The sequence below is a fragment of the Portunus trituberculatus genome, chromosome 47 (assembly GCF_017591435.1).
Source record: "Portunus trituberculatus isolate SZX2019 chromosome 47, ASM1759143v1, whole genome shotgun sequence".
Lineage (NCBI taxonomy): Eukaryota > Metazoa > Arthropoda > Malacostraca > Decapoda > Portunidae > Portunus > Portunus trituberculatus.
Window position 1 is genome coordinate 16,024,754 of NC_059301.1, and position 20,805 is coordinate 16,045,558.

The window sequence follows — 20,805 nt, forward strand, 5'->3', positions numbered from 1 at the left end:
TATTATTCACAGACACGAGAGGCCAGAAAACTATAGCAGTGCTGGCCATCATCTTGACTCAATATTATACTGTCTCTATTTTCAAGTCAGCAGACTCTATTAAGAAGGGTGGTGAGACCGTATCTTCCTTGCAAGCTAAAAGAACCACTTGAACTCGTGACTCTACAATGGATGAAATGGAAAGCCTTGTGGAAATGTGGTAAATAAGTTTTGTATGCAGTACAATGATGCGCACTTTGTTTACATTCCACAGGTTGCCGGTTAGTGTCTTTCCTGTTTCACTCTTACTCCCTTCATAAAGTTAAGATCAACAACATTATAAAGTTACGTACATACATACATTAGTGTACATTATAATGACTTAAATTAAACTACCTAAATGTTTAACTTCATAATTTTTACTTTCATTAAAACTTTTACTGTACTATGATGCACTCTCGCTTTGCTTACTCTCAATGGAAGTTCAAATCAGGGGTTAATTAAACTTGTTATAATCGGTTCGTTTAACGAAGTTTCGCTTAACGAAATATTTTTTAGGAACGTAACCCCTTCGTTAAACGGGGGTTGCCTGTATATATATATATCTATATATATATATATATATATATATATATATATATATATATATATATATATATATATATATATATATATATATTATATTTATTTATTTATATATATTTTTTTTTTATGTCATACCCTATAGCAGCTGTAGGTATAGCTACTTGAAGAGTATGGGAAGCGCTGTCCAGCTTCCACCCATTAGTGGCGCAGGCAATTTGATTTAAAGTGGTACCCATATTAGGGCCCATATTACCACCCAAGTGCACCTTTGATGTAAAGCAATTGCACCTCCATCTAGAACCCGGGTATCATGGTGACATGTAGGTAATTTTAAACCACTCGACAAATGACAAAGTTTCAAAGTGGTGCGTGGTGGGATTCGAACTTACGCATGGATATCTGCCCGATCCCATGCTCACCATCTTATCCACTACGCCATTGCCTCCCCCTGTTAGTAATAAAGTGTTTGTCCACTGCCTTCTACTCAATTAACAGTAATTGACAGCAGCTGACTCACCAGCCTGCCTAATTAGAGTGGTTTCGTTCTGCAAACATTATTTTTCACAGCCAAGTACCCTCCTTTAATTATGGAAACCAGTGCAAGTGAAATAACAGTCATTTGTAGTTTCACTAATTATTGTCAACTAACAAAATAATTACAGTATAAATAAACTGCATTGACAATTCGGCTGCTCAAGTCAGTGAAGTTTGTTTATAATCATTCTCATGTTCAACTAAAGTTTGTTTGTAAGTAGAATCTCACACACTAACCAGTATGTAAGAAAATAAGTAAATGTAAAATGAGAGTTTTTGTTAGTTTAATCCATCAATTTGCAGTTTCACCCAACCATTGAATCTGTAATGTGACTGGTTTTTCTGGTGACAAATGTAGTAATTGATTGATATGTGTCATTTGTCACAAATACATACTTTTTTAGTTATGACTTTTTTCAAATCCAACTTATGCCTACTTCTCATTCTCAATGATCTTGGAGGACCTGTGGGAAATCAAGGTTTTTGGATGGGGAGGATTAAATCAAGTAATGTGTGCTCTAGAAGAGGTTGGAAATCAACAAAATTACAAAAATCTGTGAAAATACTTTGATGGTGGAGACAGCGGTGAATGTTGCTTTGTTATAGTTCAGTAGCATTACCAATGGACATATCAGAGATTCATTGGTTGGATGATAATGCAAATTGACCATTTAATCACTTGCATTGGTCTTCATAAATAAATGAGGATATTTAGCTGTCAAAAATAAAGTCTGCGGGCTGGTGGGTCAACTAGGTATCCCCTCTTCCTCAATGACACTCAACTGTCCCCCTCTTCTACATTGAATATCTTTTTCTCTCCTTTACTTACAATCTAAACTGGAAACTTCACATCTCTTCTCTTGCTAAAACAGCTTCTACGAAGTTAAGCCTTCTGAGGCATCTCCGCCAGTTTTACTCACCCTCCTAACTGCTAACTTTGTACAAGGGCCTTATCTGTCCTCTTATGAAGTACTCTTTTTATGCATGGGGGGATTCCACTGACACACTTTATTAAAGAGGGTGGAACCCAAAACTTTTGTTTTTCAACTATTCAAAGAAACAAAAATCTTGAAACTGGATGATATAACAAAAATGGAAATAGCTAAACTTATGTATAAGAATAAGAATGAAATGCGTGACCTCCTCCCATCTCATAATTATACTACCCGTCACCGCAACAACCTTAGCTTTCCTATTCATCGTTTATCAAAATTTCAACATTCAACAACTTATTTGGGTCCTGAAACTTGGAATACTATTCCCAAAGAAATTCAAGACGCTCCTTCCCTCAACACATTCAAAAGCCGATTGAAACACAATATCATAATGACATAATTAACTAACTCCCAAATACTAGCTGAGATCCAACATGTTTGTAAAGCTAAACTATCCTACAAATGAATTATGTATATGAAATTATTAGTTAGTATATATATCTTAACATGTGTATGTCTGCTCATATATTGTATTTATATGTAAAATTGGAATGTCTGTATGTCTGTATACATGAACAAATTGTACACCTCCTATGAATAGTCATCCATTCTTTTTATTGTCTTAAGTAATAAACGAATCTTAATTATCTTTAGTGTAATATATGAATCTAATACTAGGATATTATATATAGTTATAATAATGTCATCATTACAGTAATAGATATTGTTGCCCCAGCCAGATTGTTTAATATTTTTAAGGATATTTTTTTCATGCCTAAAAAGCTATGCTTTATATAGGCTATATATGTACCTACAGTATATATTTTTACATGAAAGCAAATACATATTTGTATGTTTATATAGCTAACTGATATAAATAAATGTTTCACTGTCAGAATGTTGCATCTCTTGCTATCTTCTACCACTATTTTCATGCTAACTGTTCTACTGATTTTGCTAACTGCATGCCTCCCTTCCTTCTGTGGCATTGCTGCACAAGGCATTCTTCTTCCTCTTACTCCTACTCTGTCCAACTCACTAATGCAAGAGTTAACCAGTACTCTCAATCATTCACACCTTTCGCTAGTAAACTCTGGAACTTCCTACCTGTTTCTGTATTTCCAACTTCCTATGACCTAACTTCATTTAAAAGAGTGATTTCAAGACATTTTTCCCTTCATTTTGGCCAACTCTTTCAAACCTGCAAGGGGACAAGCAACTAAGTGGGCCTTTTTTTCACCATGTTGCCCTTGGCCAGTTTTCCCCTCTTACATAAAAACTGCCATCAACTGAGTAGAAAGCAGGTAACAAGCAACTTATTACTAATAAAGATCTCCATCACTAAACGATTCCTTTATATGAAATAATTCCCATTTACAACATCTTTGTTTTGGTATGTAACCCTTTGCTCTCTATAGGATCATCATTAGTGGATTTGCGAGAGAAATGATATAAAGAAAATTTGTAGAGAATAATCAAATATGTCGTTTGGTAATAACAAGCGGTAGGCTACTATTGAAATCCTGTTGCCGCAGTACCTGCTACTTGGCCAGGGCTTGATGCTGCCTATGGGGTGAGGCGTTACCCTCCACCACGGCAACGACTTGTGGGAGCTATAATACATTTCATCATAAGTGTTACTCGTGACCAGGTCAATCAGGTGTTTTGTGCCACACACCACACGCAGGTGACAGGTAGGGCTCTCCTCCTGGCATGTCAATACAGGAACCGTAAAACATGGAGCGCTCACTCACCTTCACGTATAGTTCTCGCACCGACATCCTCCCGCTGCTGTGGTGTTCAAGCCATTAAATAAGTATATCCAGCATGAAGAGACCTTGGACATGCACACACACAGGTCGATAACACACTGCCACTACTTGACAGCTCGCACAAAACACGACACCGGAGCCTCCTGGTGGCGGGCCGGGGACTCTCCTCTCTACCCGTCAGTTGCCAGACGTGTGACTACTGAGGGACACTTGTCACCAAAATTAACAAAAGCACCGACTTTTCTCTCTCTCTCTCTCTCTCTCTCTCTCTCTCTCTCTCTCATTAGAGCACTATTTCGCATTATATATATGTATGTATATATGTATGTATATATATATATATATATATATATATATATATATATATATATATATATATATATATATATATATATATATATATATATATATATATATATATATATATATATATATATATATATATATATATATATATATATATATATATATATATATATATATATATATATATATATATATATATATATATATATATATATATATATATATATATATATATATATATATATATATATATATATATATATATATATATATATATATATATATATATATATATATATTGTAAAAGTCGTGTCGTTGGATGTCTAACATATTACATAACATAAATAATAGGATAACAAAGGGCCACCAGGGCCCATCTAGGTTATCCTTTACCTAGGTTAGGTAAAGACAACACAAACTTTAACTATGAGATGGAGGGATGTTGGCTAGAGGCAGTAGAGGAAGGAAAGGATTTAGGGGTAGTGATAGACAGGACTATGAAATTTTCAAAGCAATGTTTAGAAGCAAGAAATAGGGCAAATAGGATCCTGGGTTTTGTAAATAGAAATGTTAGTTATAAAAGTAAGGAAGTGGTGCGTAGCTTATATAATTCCTATGTTAGGCCCCATTTAGAGTATTGCATACAGGCCTGGTCACCCCACTATAGGCAGGATATCAACATGTTAGAAGCAGTTCAGAGAAGAGCAACTAGGATGATACCAGCTTTGAAGCGCCTGGAGTATAGAGATAGATTAAAGGCATTAAACATGTTTTCATTTGAGAGGAGATGTATAAGAGGATATGATAGAGTTATTTAAAATGTTCTCAGATACAAACTACATAGATGTGAGATCTTTCTTTACCTTAGAGGAGGAAGTAGGACTAGAAATCATGGCAGGAAGATTAGAAAGCAAGGCTGCAGGTTAGATATAAGAAAATATTTCTTTAGTCATAGGGTGGTAGACTTCTGGAAGGCATTGCCAGAGACGGTTGTAAATAGCACTAGTTTGACAATGTTTAAAAACAGATTAGATAAGCACTTAAATTTATTAGATTTATAATTATGTATAGCGCTGCATGATAGTTTTTATAAGAAATTTACTATAGTTAAACAAGACATGATCCCCATGTATGGGGATTACAGATTGTAGAGGAATTCGAAGCAGGACTTAGCCCTGTTAATGGGCCAAATATTTAGAATTAGTACATAATGTATTGTGTACTTGTAAGTGTATCTTTAAGTACTGATGACGAGGTCGCTGTGCAACTGATACAGGATAACCTAGATGGGCCCTGGTGGCCCTTTGTTATCCTATTATTTATGTTATATGTTATGTTATCCTGTATCAGTCGCACAGCGACCTCATCATCAGTACTTAAAGATACACTTACAAGTACACAATACATTATATACTAATTCTAAATATTTGGCTCATTAACAGGGCTAAGTCCTGCAGCGAAATCCTCTACAATCAGTGATCCCCATGTCTTGTTTAACTATAGTAAATTTCTTATAAAAATTATCATGTAGCGCTATACATAATTATAAATCTAATAAATCTAAGTGCTTATCTAATCTGTTTTTAAACATTGTCAAACTAGTGCTATTTACAACCGTCTCTGGCAATGCCTTCCAGAAGTCTACCACCCTATGACTAAAGAAATATTTTCTTATATCTAACCTGCAGCCTTGCTTTCTAATCTTCCTGCCATGATTTCTAGTCCTACTTCCCTCCTCTAAGGTAAAGAAAGATCTCACATCTATGTAGTTTGTATCTGAGAACATTTTAAATAACTCTATCATATCCCCTCTTATACATCTCCTCTCAAATGAAAACATGTTTAATGCCTTTAATCTATCTCTATACTCCAGCCGCTTCAAAGCTGGTATCATCCTAGTTGCTCTTCTCTGAACTGCTTCTAACATGTTGATATCCTGCCTATTTTCTAAACCCATTATTTCTAGTTCTGTCTCCGCTGGGGATCCTAAGAACTACATTCATGTCCCCTTTGTTAAAACCCTTATACCAATTAAATACTTCTATCAGGTCTCCTCTTAACCTAAGGAATGCAGATTGAATTTTTTTTCAGGCTCTCTTCATAGGGAATATCCCTCAATCTCTATCTTTTTAGTCATCCTCCTTTGCACTGACTCCTTCCAAAAATGTGTGGACTAGAATTGTACCATAGTCAAGATGTGGCCTGACCAGCTCCAAGTATGATTTTAGTATTATTTCAGGACTCCTCCTTTTAACATTTCTAAAAATCAATCCCAATACTCTATTCGCCTTATTCCTGGCCTTAATACATTGCTTCCTTGTACCAAGATCGGAACTAACTACGACTCCTAAATCTTTCTCATACATGGAACTTCCTAGTACCACATTATCTATCGTGTACCTTTTGCTTGTATTATCTCTACCTACACTCAGTACCCTACACTTGTTAATATTGAACTGCATTTGCCATCTGTCCATTCTTTCATCCTATCCGGTGTCTGCCTGCAAAGCCATGGCATCCAAATTGGACCTAATTAATCTACCTATCTTTGAGTTGTCCGCAAACTTACTAACGTCACTAATAATTGAGTTACGTGGCTTGTCGAGTTGGATGTGGATTGAGGGACGAGGGCCGTTATATATAATCACTGTACTATGTAATAGGTCTGATGTATTGTAACATGTTTACCATGATGATAATTTCTAACATTACATAGCCCTATTGCCTTGATTTCTTGATCTTAATTTTTTTCTTTAATATATCATTAACAGGAAGATTCTTGAATATCTATTCCTTCATCTGTTAACTGGAGACAACCTTCCAGACAACTATCCTTTCTTCAATGACACTCAACTAGAAACTTCACTTCCCATCCTTACTTAATATGACTTGAATGAATTTGGATGTCCCAATCATCTCCGCCAGTTTTTCTTATCCCCCAAACTGCAAACTCTACAGAAGCCTTGTCCATGTACAGAGTATAGCTACTTCACATTTATGGAACTCCACTTATACAGTTCTTTCAGACAGTGTGAAATCAAAAGTTTTCATCTTTTCGACACTCCTCTAACTGACTGTCTTTGGCCTCTTTCTCATTGCTGGAATGTTGCATCTTTTACTATCTGTGATTTTCATGCTTACTGTTCTTCTGATCTTGCTAAATGCATGCTTGGATAAAAGGAAATAAGTATAGAAAAGAAATTTATTCTCATATCATATCTTATGGAGTATCTATACAACAAATGACACTACCTTAAAGGGATATAACCAAATCATGAAGTCTATGTAAGTATATAGATCTACATGCACTCCATCCTTTGTATCTTAATTCTCCTCTAGTATGTAATTGAAATATACATAAACATATAAATGTAGTATGTTAATAAGCTTAGCACGGTAACTTAAAAAGGTTAAAAATCCCTTGAGTAACACAGCTAATCCAGGATAACTAAGTCATCATCATCATCATCATCATTACCACCACCACCACCGCCACCTGGTTTTTGTGTCTCTTGATTACCCATTCTGCCATCTCTTTTGATATCCTTTCTATCGGTTTCCATCTCCACCTCCACTTCTTCCTCCTCCTCCTCGCTGCTGGAATGTGCTTGGTATTTAGTTTGACGATTGAAGAGATCCAGGGTGATGGCTGAGAGAAAAGCAGGATACGAGTTCTCATGCCGCAAGTATGCATCAATCAAGTCTTCTATGTTGTTAGAAAAGTCGGTTTCCAGGAGCTGAATTTCTTTAGCTGGAGTATGCTGGAAAGAAAAAAGAGCATGAAGCTTCATAATAAAAATATTGCATTCTCTCTATGACTACATTCAAGAACCAACAAATAACCTCCCTCATTTTTACAACTAATTTGTAAATAAAGTCTTTTCCAAAACAGTAAAAAAAAAAAAAAAAAAAAAAAAAAAACAATGACCAGACCCTACTCCCACCTACTTACACACACACACACACACACACACACACACATCCTCTTCCACTAACCTCAAATAAGAGATAGTCATCAGGAGATTCTCCATACATATGGATGAGCTTGTACTTCTTCTCTCCATAAGTGTCAACCCGGTAACCAGTGAGTCTATACACCATTTCCCGCATCTCACGGGCTTTGCGCTGGAAGGCCTCCATAAGACGTTTATTTTTTCTCTCTTGATGTGACACTTTCTCCTGTAGTTCTTTGAACAAAACATAAAACAATAAAATATTAATGTCCTTCTCAAATATTCTAATATTTCATTGTCAATCCAAATAATTGTAAGAGCATGACATATATATATATATATATATATATATATATATATATATATATATATATATATATATATATATATATATATATATATACATATATATATATATACTGTATATATATAACGAATTGTACAATGACCAAGTATGTACAGTATACTTGGATCATATAGCTTTTACACCAACATTTCCATTCACTTACCCATGACTTCCTTGTGGGATTCACTGGTCACCTTTACTCCAACCCTCTGAGTGAGGTCTTCAGTTTCACCCTGCTCTAGCAATCTTACACGCTCCTGTAAAGCCTCATTCTCTTTCTGCAGCTTCTCCATTTCAGTCTTTCTGTTCTCAAGAGCCCTGGCATGTGGATTGTCTCTGAAAGTGCTCAATCAATCAGTACTCTGATGTTATACATTTTTACAGGACATAAGTTCAGAAGAGACCCAAAGAACCTAGGGAGATCAAACAATAAAGACTTTTATTACCAATAATTGATGCTAAACTGCTGATTGAACTGAGGCATCCATCCCAATCAAAAGGAACAATTTTTAACATGTTATTGACAAAAAATCAGTCTATAGACAAAAAAAATCAGTCTATATATCATTCATTTGATAAATTGACCAGTAATGTGACACAGAAGTGATCAAATTGTGTTTGAAGTCTAATAAGAAGACAAGCCTACTTACTTGAAGTGGAGAACTTTTGTCTTGGTTGGGTCATAATCTCCTTTAAGGGCACGGTGTTCCAGCCGTAGTTCCAGAACTTCCTTCTCCTGCTTCAGCTTTCCTACCTCCTCCTCAAGTGACAGCACCTTCTCTTCTAATCCTGTTATTTTCATATCCTCCTTCCTTTGCTGTAATTTGTTTCTCACTTAAAATCAGGTAAACAAAGAAACACTGAAGCCACATTCCTTCTTGCATCAGATATGGTTTTGTAAGAAAAAAGGACAGGAATATGTATTATTTTCTACATGTAATCATATAATGGAGCATGGAAATATCTATAGATAGCATTTTAATTTCTTACTAATGACTGTTGAAATGTGAGATTACAAATATAACATTATTCTTGCTTTCTACAGTGGAGTATTTGGCATACAAAGCATCTGACATAACCAATATGACTAAAAAATACTCATCTTTTATTCTGCTTACATGGCTACCTAGGGATATAATGAATTTGTCACTTGTGAAGTTGTGTGAATACATAATTTTTCTTGTAAATTTACTGATACATCTGCTAATGGTAGGTAAAGATTATACTATACACTGTAAAGTAAAAGGTTTCATTTGTACAAGTTTTATTTCGCTTTTAAGTGAGAAGATAAGAAAAAATCTTTTGTACTTCTTGAGAAGTATCATGTTTTGTTTTTGCTCTCAAAAGGAGCCACAACTGCAGTGGCTTGCAAATCTCAGTTGTTGTGATATTCATTCATCTTCCTGTTTTTTCTCTTTCAACAATTTTAAAATCTAACCAGATTATCACTTGATCTGAAACATACGTAGCTGATGTACACATAAATCATCTGGCCAAGGTGTACCTGAGATGAAGCACCAGCGGCAGCAGCAGGGGAGGTGCCACTGCTGCATGCTTCCTGCAGTTCAGTATTGAGTCGTTCTACCTCCTGACGGTACAGCTCCACCTGTCCCTCAAGTCCGTGCACTCGCTCCTGTCCTACTACAGAGTAACTGATAGTTGCTTCAGACTCATAAGAGCTCAAGATGGCTTTCAAACTCTCTCGTTCCTGAGAAAAAGAAGGAAAGAGTTGAACAGTGTGAGAAAATTATTGTGACAAAAGAAACCTGAAAATCAACATGGCAAAATGCAAAGCAATTTAGATGAAATAGAGTTGGAGGTCTAAGACCTACTGACCAAATCTTGGAAATTTAACACAAAGCTTATACATAACCAGGAAAATTCATATACTTGAAAGAAGCAGCATGAAAATAATCAAATCCAACCAGGGTGTACTGTTAGTATGTAAAGCCATACTGAATCCCACTTTCATGAAGCACATTATTACTACAAATTAGGAGAGCTGTTGTAACAATAAGCTAAAGTGAGCTTTTCTGAACAGTATTCTCTACAACAGTACCTTATTGACAAGGAAGATTCTACGATTGAGCCTCTTGATCTGCCCTGAATGGTGCTGAATCAAATGCTCTTGTTTTTTCAGTTTGGCTTTCAGCAGATTCAGGTCTTCAACTTCTTGTGCTCGACCTTCTTCCAAGGATTTGTGGCTGAAAAGAAAAAGATAAAAAAGAAGAAAAATTCAATCAGATTTTGTCTAGTGTACTTAATTCACATTTAAGAACTTCGTCAATGTGGCATTAATAAAAATTTCCACTCCTAATAATTGTCTAAAATGAATCAGAGAGAGAGAGAGAGAGAGAGAGAGAGAGAGAGAGAGAGAGAGAGAGAGAGAGAGAGAGAGAGAGAGAGAGAGAGAGAGAGAGAGAGAGAGAGAGAGAGAGAGAGAGAGAGAGATATATACAATCAGTCAGTTACCTGGCACGCAGTTGAGCCAGACTGTCAGTGAGGACCTTGTCTTCTTTCCGTAACTGACCCAGGTATATTTGAAGATCTTCTGGTGCACCTTTTCGACCAAGCCCAAATTCTTTCCCCACAATGTTCTCAAATTTATCCAATGTTTCCTGTGGAAGTAACACTCATTAACTTCCTCAATTTACTATAATTCATTAACATCAATGACATGTTCCTGATACACGAGGAAAGAACATGCAGTTAAAGTCTGTTAATCCCAATAGTCTGAATTTTTTAAGATGTGGTGAAAAATCTAATCTATGGCCAAAATTAGGTCTGTGTATATTTGAAAATACAATATATGTGATACTTAGTGCACAGCATATACATAAATCATATATCAAAGTACAATATGTCTTTGGAAAGTTACCCAATACTATAAATGGGGATCTTCAATTATGATCTGTCTAATCAATACTTTGCTATCTTTCATCCAAGTGAATGATGCTGACCTTGTATAGGTCTGCCTTGGCTTGCTGAGTGGCTCTGTCCTCACAACGCTCTTCAAGATGTTTCACTTGCAGCAATGCTGTGGTTAGCTGCTCCTCCATCAGCTGAGTGTTTCTGGCTGTGTCCCTGCAACAAAGATGGAAACTTTTCACAAAATTCTTGTTTCAGTGGCAAAGAAACACTATTTCTCTGAATGTAATGCTCATTCCAATGAACAGCTTACTCCAATAATAAAGAATATGTCAAGACTACAAATGTACACTGTGTATGGCATTCATGGTTAATAGAAAATTATGCAGATGTATGTAACTACTCTAGAGAACACTAAAAACAGCTAATATGGATTGACAATCATTGTATTATAAAACTGCTCAATGCTGTGATGATACTTCTGTCTACCATTACAAGCGAGCATATGTGTATGACACACACACACACACGGCGGTGTTTTGTTTTGTTTTGGCCGAAACAGCTGGAGATAGAAATCATGCAATCTACGCCTAGAAATTTGAGAGACTTTGAGGGGTTCATGACCACTCCAAGTGGACTAGATAAATTAGACATGGATTCCAGAATTCAGGCATTAGAAAGTAAGTTTCTAAATATTAGATCCATAGAAGAAAAATTTGATAGAGTCATAGCAGAGAATGATACCTTCAAAAAAGAAATCTATATGTTAACGAGAGAGAATAAAGAGCTATTGAAGGAGAAAGTGGAAATGGAGAAAGAAAATCAACATCTAAGGAAACAATGTGACGAGATGAAGGCTAAACTCCTCGAAATGGAAAAGAAAATATCCGAAGGAGACTTGGGAAGGAGGAATGCCTTAACCTAATTGATGCCAAAATGAAGGAAGTGAAACATGAACACCAAGAAGTACAAAAGTCCTTTAAGGAGATAATGAAAAAGCAAGAAGAAGAAAATAAAGCGATTACACAGAGTGAAATGGTAAAGACATTGAAGGAAAATGAGTATGTGGTAAGAGATATTGCCGAAAAGAAAAAATGCGTGATCATAACAGGTTTGAGGGAGGAAACTAACAGGAACTGGCAAGATAGGAGGGATAAGGAAAATGACAGGATTAAGTTTTTACTAAATAAGATCTCAGAGGAGGAAGAATGCCTGTATGTTGAGGTAGAGGAAAGTGTGAGACTAGGAGCTTTTGAAGAAGGCAAGAGTAGACCATTAAAATTGAAATTAAAGTCTCAGGTGGCAGCCGAGGCCTTGCTGAGGAGGGCCTGGAAACTTAAAGACTACAAGGAAACCAAAACAATTTACATAAGAAGAAATATGACACAGGATGAAAGAATGAAAATGAAAGAGCTTGTAACTGAAGTGAGAGAGAAGAATGAGGAAAGAACCGAGGAGGAAAAGACCAAGTTTTTTTGGAGGATGAGAAATGGGAGGCTGAAGAAGTGGTGGATAAAACAGACGAATAGACATTACACTGACTGAAACATGGAAGAAAGAGATTAGGAATGGAATTCAAGTGACATACACGAATATAGATGGATTTCTGTCTAAGAGGCTAGAATGTATGGATTACCTAAGAAACAATGAACCGGACATAATGTGTGTGGTGGAAACAAAGTTAAGGCCTGAAATAAAGCTAGATTGGTTTGATGTAAAACACTACAAAGTATGGAGAAATGATAGAAAGAATAAAGGAGGTGGTGGTATAATGGTTTTTACTAAGAAGGATCTGATAGTGAAGGAGGTGAACTTTAGTAAGGGAAATGAGGAAGTGATAAGTATGCTTATAACAGATGGTAAGAGGGACATTAATATTATAACAGTATACATACCACCCAGAACCAGTGCTTGGAACTATGAACAGTATCAAATGGTGATGAGAAATACTCTAGACAGAATGAAGCAGGAACTCATCAGAAAGGATAGAGTGATGATAGTCGGGACTTTAATTGTAAGGAAATAGTGTGGGAAGACTACGAAGTGGTGAATGGTGGTGAGTGGGCAGAGGAATTGTTAAACGTAGTAACAAATAACTTGATGACACAGTGGGTGAGATCACCAACAAGGTGCAGGGGACAGGATGTTGCAGCGAGGTTGGATTTGGTATTTACCAGGGGCATCTCCCTAAAAGAGGAAATTGAACATGAATGTCCCTTGGGGAAAAGCGACCATGATGTCCTAAGTTTTGAGCTGGATACGGAATTAAGCACGGAAAAGAGTGTGGAGCACAGGGAGGAAAAATTAAATTATGTTAGGGCAAATTATAACCATATAAGAGAGTTCTTTAATGAAATTGACTGGTCTGTGATATACCAGGAAGGGGATATGCAATTGAAATACGATAAATTTATGGATTTATATAACTCTGCTGTGAAGAAGTTTGTGCCATATCACAGAAAGAGGACTTTAAATAATAAACAGTGGTTTAATAGAAATTGTGAAGAAGCAAAAAAGAACAAAGAAAAGGCATGGAAGAAACTTAAGAAAAACAGTGAAGTATTATCAAGAGAAGTCTACAAAACAGCAAGGAATAGATATGTTGAAGTAAGGAGAACAGCACAAAAGGAATATGAACAGAGAGTGGTGGAAAACTGTGATAGTGACCCTAAAATGTTTTACAAATTCATAAATGGAAAACTAAATAAAAGGGAGGCAATAGAAAAGTAAAAGATGGAGAAGAAGTATATGAGGATGCTAGAGATATAGCTGAAATATTGAACGACAACTTTTGCAAAGTGTTTACAAAGGAGGAGCATTTTACAGGAGGAAGGCCTATGGAAATAAAGCAAATGCAGGACATCATGGTTACTAAAGAAGATATAAGGAAAATTATAAGTAACTTGGATATTAATAAATCAATGGGGCCTGATGGCATATCTGGGAGGTTGCTGAAAGAATGTAAGGATCAATTGTTGAACCCCATATTTGATATTGTGGAAACCTCCATACGAACAGGAATAGTCCCGAAAGAGTGGAAAAGAGCTGACATTGTGCCTATATATAAGAATGGAAGTAGAATGGAACCGTTAAATTACAGACCAGTATCGTTGACTAGTATATTGTGCAAGGTATGTGAAGAAGTAATTAAAGCTAAGTGGAGTGAGTATCTAGAAAGTGAAAACATTCTGAGTGAAAGGCAGTTTGGTTTCAGAAAAGGAAGATCGTGTATCCAATTTATTATGTTTTTATTCAAGAGTGACTGACATACTACAACATAGAGAGGGATGGGTGGATGCTATCTACCTGGACTTGAGAAAGGCCTTTGATAAAGTGCCACACAATAGACTGATGTGGAAACTAAAGAAGATTGGAGGAGTAAGTGATAAACTAGCAAAATGGATGGAAAATTACTTAGTGGGAAGAGAAATGCGAACAGTGGTGAAAGGAAAGAAGTCCGAGTGGAAAAAGGTAACCAGTGGAGTTCCACAAGGGTCAGTGCTTGGTCCCATCATGTTTTTGATTTATGTTAATGATATGCCAGTAGGAATTGACAGTTACATGAATATGTTTGCGGACGATACTAAAATTATGAGGAGAGTAAAGAATGTGGAAGATTGTAACAAGTTACAGGAAGATCTTGATAAAATATATGAGTGGAGTAAAGAGTGGCAGATGGAATTTAATATAAACAAGAGCCATGTTATGAAAATGGGAAGAAGTAGATACAGACCAAACAGGGATTACAGGCTGGGTGATGAGAAAATTGAAGAGACCAATGAGGAGAAAGACTTAGGAGTAACCGTGCAAAACACTTTGTCACCGGAGAAACACATTAACAAGATATTTTGGAAAACATATAACATGCTTCAAAATATTGGTCTTGCATTCCACTACCTAGATGAAGGAATGATGAAGAAGATACTATGCACTTTAATAAGACCCCAGTTAGAATATGCAGCTTGCGTCTGGTCACCGCATATGAAGAAAAATGTGAAGAAGGTGGAAAGGGTACAGAGGCTGGCAACAAGGATGGTACCAGGACTCAGGGAGTTAGACTATGAGGAAAGACTGAGTGAACTGGGGCTGACCACATTAGAAGAGAGAAGAACAAGGGGAGACATGATAACTATGTATAAATTGGTGAACAAGATTGACATATTGGACAGAGAGTTGATAAAGGTGACCACAAGTAATCATCTCCGAGGACATGGAAAAAAAATAATAAAAGACATCTGTCTAAATGACGTGAGAAAGTACAGTTTCCTGCATTGTAGTATTGATAAGTGGAATAAACTGAGCAGTGATGTCGTTGACGCAGTGTGTGTCAATCAGATGAAAGAGAGATATGACAGGAGTGGCCAAGGAGGCAGGACACAGAGAGCTTAGCTCGGGCCCTGTAATACACAAATAGGTAAATACACACACACACACACACACTGTAATGACGGATATATACCTCAAAAACTTGTTATCTTCTTTGACCTTAGCAAGTTCTTTTTCAAGAATAGGTAGCTTGCACATGGTTGTCTCAAAAACTTCCTGTTGTTTCTTGGTTTCTTTTAGCTCCTCATGCTGCAGCTCTAACTCCTGAAGTGAAAGGAATAAATTGAACAATATGATAAACTATCTACAAACAGAGAAAATACTCAATGATTATGTTGATGTACACTGATAGAAAGGTTTGCATACAAACACACTTTATACCCTGAAATTCTTGGTCAGAAAGGGAGAACAGCTATCTGAGAATAACAAAACTTTCAGAATTACAAGTTTCATAACTTTTGTCTCCTTTTTGCAAATATCTCCTAATTTTTCTTGTACTTTTATCTTTTCTCCTAGAAAAAAAGACAGTATTTCTTTCTTATTTCAATGTTACTGTTAACAGAAACTTTTAAAATAATCTGACCTTCATTTCCTACATACACCCAACACATAAAGATGCAAGGCTCAGGCCTATTTACAATGAAAAGAGTATCACGGAAATAACTGCTTTTCTGCCTATAAAGTAATCCAGTTGGCATGTGAAAAGAAATACATCTAAGGAAGGTAAGGAAACAAATGACAGACTTTCAAAGGTAAGTTCTGGCCAGCAATAGTGTACTTACCTTGACTCTAGACAATGCTTTATTCAGCTGCAGCTTATGGTCTTCAGCTTGTGCCTGGTTATCCTCTGCTTGTTTCAACCTCTCCTGTAATTCAGCCAGTCGTGCTTCCACTACTTCTGTGTGACTCTCTGTTAGTGCCACCTATGGATAATTGCATGCTTGAGAAGTGAAATGAGCAGGTACATTGTTAGGTGTACAATTTTAAGATAGTATGTAATGCAGAGCGTAAAGAATGCAAGATTCATGTGCAATCATTACCTCCTCCCTTCCCTGCATTAACACTTTCCTTTCTGCCTTTTTGTCATCCATTAAGCAGTGAAAATACCTTTCCACACCCCTTCAGATTCTTTCTCCTTGTTTCATTTTCTCAAATGCCTCATCTCTATCTCTCTCCCTATTTCAACTTGCTTCCAAAACAACCTTTCACTTAGCCAACTATAAAAACATTCATCCACTTTTGTTTTACTTTCTCTGATGATGATGACAACTAATAACTATACAGAAAGACTCTAAATCTCACCTTCGATGTCTTCTCTGCTACTTCACTCTCTAAGGTTGCTACCTGTTCCTGAAGGCTGTTGATCTCCTGCAAAATGTTTATTATTATAGTACGATTAAAAATAAAATCATTTATGTTCTCTTATCTAAACAAAATGTGTAACAATTACTACATGATTCAGGGAGCTGCATGAACCACTTGTCTGAGCCAAATGGAGCAAATAAATCACACCTATTGCAAAGGAGTGAAACCATCCCTTAGTAGTGCTTATGAATCACATAGACTAACATGTTTGTAATGATATTTGTACTTAGAAAATAAAACAAACAAGTGAAACATGATATGATATATGCTGCCATGAATGAACAATATAATCATAGGCAGCTATCTACAATTGGTACACAGTATACATGATGAGATTCAGCTCACCTCCTTCATCTTGGTGGTCTGTTCAAAATATGTCTGCTGCAACTTGTTTACCCGTGTCCCTGCCTCTAAGTTAGCTGTGTCCCACTGTGCTCGTGCACTCTTCACACTACCTTGGGCTTCCTCCTTTTCCTTCTGAATCTTCTTTAACTTATGTTGAAGGTCATCAATCTGAGGATAGTATGTTGGATTTATAATGTAAATATTACCCTTGAAACTCATTGTCATCAAGAAAAAATTTGTGCTCCTTCATGTTTCTGAGATAAAAGGAATCTGAATCTGGATTAGCTATGTTAACAGTATATAAAATGAAACCACATCAATTTACTCTCACAATTTCATCAAGATTAGAGATTTTTCTTCCTTGTACATATTTAAGACTTCCATCTGACAAGCACTGTAAGGAAGATACACAAGTACATATACTACTAGACAAAGCTTGACAAGAACCCACCAACTCCTTGTCTTTTTGTTGCTTGTGCTGCATGGCTCTTATCTCTGCATCACTCTCAAGTTTATTTTTCTTATTTGTCAATTCCATCTCATGTATGCGTCCCTGTAGCCTTGTGACTGTTGCTTGAGTGTTGATGATTTCACTTTCCTTCTCTCGGAGCTTCTTGGAAACATCTGAAAAAATCATGAAAACTATTCCTTAACTTGATTAAATATATTAATAAATTGTTACTGCACATACTGCAAATTGAAGAACAAAATCTGAGTAACACTTTGTTTATGAAGTCTGTTTTCAGTCCAATTTCCTTATGCTTTACAGCAGTGTAAAGCATAAGGAAAATGATAAGTAACTTCAAAAGTCAAACAAACCATCACAATAAAAAAATGCCAGTAAAACAACTTGTTATGTGATGACTAAACAATGCTGCACATTTGAAGCAAAATACTGACCATGAGTATCTAGATACTTAATATGTAATTTCAATTTACAATATAGCTAACTCAAACTGTAAAAGTACAAGAAGATGGTGTTGTAGGCAAGTCACATTGGCTTTATTCTAGCCAAAAAATAGAATATAAGGCCATAGGACTACTATCTTCTGTCCCTTAGGAGAGAGAGAGAGAGAGAGAGAGAGAGAGAGAGAGAGAGAGAGAGAGAGAGAGAGAGAGAGAGAGAGAGAGAGAGAGAGAAAAGCCATAGAGACAAAACCACCAAGGATGCCCCAATGGTTACTAAACAAACACTAACATTAAAACCTTCTCTCCAAGGATGTTACTAATAAAACCCAACATTCTAACTTCCTAGAAGACCTTGTTATGCCTTCTGTGGTTATATTGTTGGGTTTAGTTAATAACCCTTGGGGAGTTCTGGGGGCCTGCAACTCCTGGCTAAAAGGTTATAGCGTTGGGTTTGGTTAATAACTCTTTGGGGGTGTCCGGTGGGAACAGCTCTCCCGGCTAGAGGATTATGATGTTGGGTTTTGTTATTTACCCTTGGGAAAGATCTGCATGTATTGTTGGGGGATAACATTTGCAATGGACCCAAATCCAGGGACTTAACTTTTATACTTATCAATACAATTAACATGACTGTATTTCACACTGCATATGATGCACCATCCAGCTATTATTTAAGGTATTTGTTTCTGTCCGCTCTGTAATTATATATAATGGATTAGCTGGGTCATCAGTAGGAGGGTTTCCACTCTCTAAAATAACCTCTGCCAGTGGTTGTTGGGACTGGGAAGCATTTATTTCTCATGAGAGAGAGTGAAATACATCAGCTTCTACCAGTTGGTAAGTTGCCTTCAATATGGACACTTACTGCTCGGATTGTGAGATCAGGCTTTTTTTTTAGTTCTATCATCGCTACCCTGGGAAATGCAAAAGTTTAACTGTGTGTGCATCATGAGTGTATTTTGCTTCCCAAATTGAGTAATATCAGATACTACCAGACATTTTTGTGATTTCCTTGAAGGGGTGAAGCACAGTGTCCTGTTAGCTTGTTAGAAGGGAGCGGCTGTGGTGAGCTGTGCTGTTATTGGTGAGCAGCATTGCCAATACTTCACTATATTTTGTATTTAGGTTAAAATTTAGTTAGGTTACGTTTTGAATATGGTTTGGTTTGTAAACACGGGGCTTCCAAGGGGCCACAGTCCCCCCTGGATAGTCTAGGGCAAATCGTTGGTAAATATATGGCCGTGGTACAGTGGAATCATGCGTGCTTTGGGGTCCGAGTGGTTTCCAAGCACATGGGTTCGAACCCTGTCCACGGTTCGAGTGTAGGTTGGGCTTTCTCACTCGGGGCAACGGTTTCCTAGCGGGTGGGCTTCGAGATAGGACGTACCACAAAAAAGTATCTCCTTTAGCCCATAAATTTCTGTGAAAAACCCACATGGTATAAATAAAAAAATAATAATTAAATAAAGAAAGAAAGAAAAGAAAAAAAATTGCAAAACATTATTTTTTTGTGAAATATTGTCACTTTTCCATTTGATTTAAAAAAAAAAGTTTATTCTAGCTTTCCCCACTCAAAAACCCCCTTGGACCCCAAGCTTGCTGTTATTGGGGAGGGAATTGGTGATAACAGGGAGGAAGGACTTGTTCTAAATATCTACCTAGGACAGTGTCATATTTCTCAACTGTTGGGTGAAACTGCAAATTGACCTTTCTTTCCAACTTATGACACTCACCAAATCCTACAATAGAATCGAGGTTTCTCTTCTGTCCCCTGGGGTAACCTGGAGAATTAGGAGAGGGAAGCGAGGCTGACGAGGTGTCTCTACTGAAGCTGGAGAAGTTCAAACGCCTAGCCTCTGTTCCACCTCTACTTGCCGAAAAGGACCTTGAGTTCCCAAGAAATGTCTGAAAATCCTTCAGGGCAGTAAATACAACAGTAGGGTCCGGCGAGGCATCCATGGTGCCTGCCTGACTTGTAACCTGAGGTAAGGATAGAGCCTGACGTGCGTCAAGAGCAGAACTGTCGGAAGACTGTTGACGACTGAACTTCGAAGATGTATCTTGCCTTCCAACAGCACATCTCTCTCTCTCTCTCTCTCTCTCTCTCTCTCTCTCTCTCTCTTTGTAGTTGATGTAATAATCGGGCCTGGCGGTTTAGTGCTACACATAATTTTAGTAAGTCTGATAGCAGTGGCGGAAAGGCAATCCACTCAGCTGACCACTTTACCACTTCCATGTGTATTTATTTGTTTGGTGATCTCCAGGTGAAATATATGATCTCAGTTATTCACTTTTATTTTTTAGTAATAAATTGCCAAAAAATGCCAAACGTAGTTATCTCTTGTAAATTTTAAAACCTTTGAATATTACCTGGTAGTCACGACTAATATCGTCATATTAAAAATTCTAGATTTAGGATTGTTTCTCTTGGGTTTTCTGTATCAATGGAATACCATTCCTGTCAAAGGACTCCTATAATAATTATGTTCCTTGATTCTGATAGTCCTGTTACCCACCACCCCCGCCACCCTGGTTACCCCGCCCCCCAAACAAAGTTCAAACGGGTGAATTGCCACACCTTC

General features: G+C 36.8%; 2 protein-coding genes across 12 annotated transcripts in view; both read right to left on the reverse strand.

Moving 5' to 3' along the window:
- Nucleotides 1-3,977, reverse strand: part of LOC123498246 (unconventional myosin-Va-like) — a 69,172-nt gene extending 65,195 nt beyond the window's left edge. For 5 of the 11 annotated variants that reach the window (XM_045245428.1, XM_045245425.1, XM_045245429.1 and 2 more), the window contains exon 1: nucleotides 3,788-3,977. In XM_045245428.1, the coding sequence (XP_045101363.1) occupies nucleotides 3,788-3,814 (27 nt within the window). In that variant the 5' untranslated portion in view covers nucleotides 3,815-3,977. The remainder of the gene's footprint in view (nucleotides 1-3,787) is intronic. The other 6 variants (XM_045245433.1, XM_045245432.1, XM_045245431.1 and 3 more) reach the window with 2 other exon arrangements.
- Nucleotides 3,978-7,299: 3,322 nt separating this feature from the next.
- On the reverse strand, nucleotides 7,300-20,293 carry LOC123498247 (mitotic spindle assembly checkpoint protein MAD1-like). The gene is made up of 14 exons (XM_045245436.1): nucleotides 19,957-20,293; nucleotides 17,766-17,938; nucleotides 17,315-17,482; nucleotides 16,907-16,972; nucleotides 16,387-16,527; nucleotides 15,738-15,868; nucleotides 11,371-11,494; nucleotides 10,883-11,028; nucleotides 10,470-10,614; nucleotides 9,915-10,118; nucleotides 9,061-9,227; nucleotides 8,574-8,746; nucleotides 8,108-8,298; nucleotides 7,300-7,872 (listed from the first exon to the last, which is right to left on the reverse strand). The coding sequence occupies exons 1-14, from the start codon at nucleotides 20,180-20,182 to the stop codon at nucleotides 7,546-7,548; spliced, it is 2,382 nt and encodes a 793-aa protein (XP_045101371.1). The 5' UTR covers nucleotides 20,183-20,293; the 3' UTR covers nucleotides 7,300-7,545.
- Between the last annotated feature and the right edge of the window lie 512 nt (nucleotides 20,294-20,805).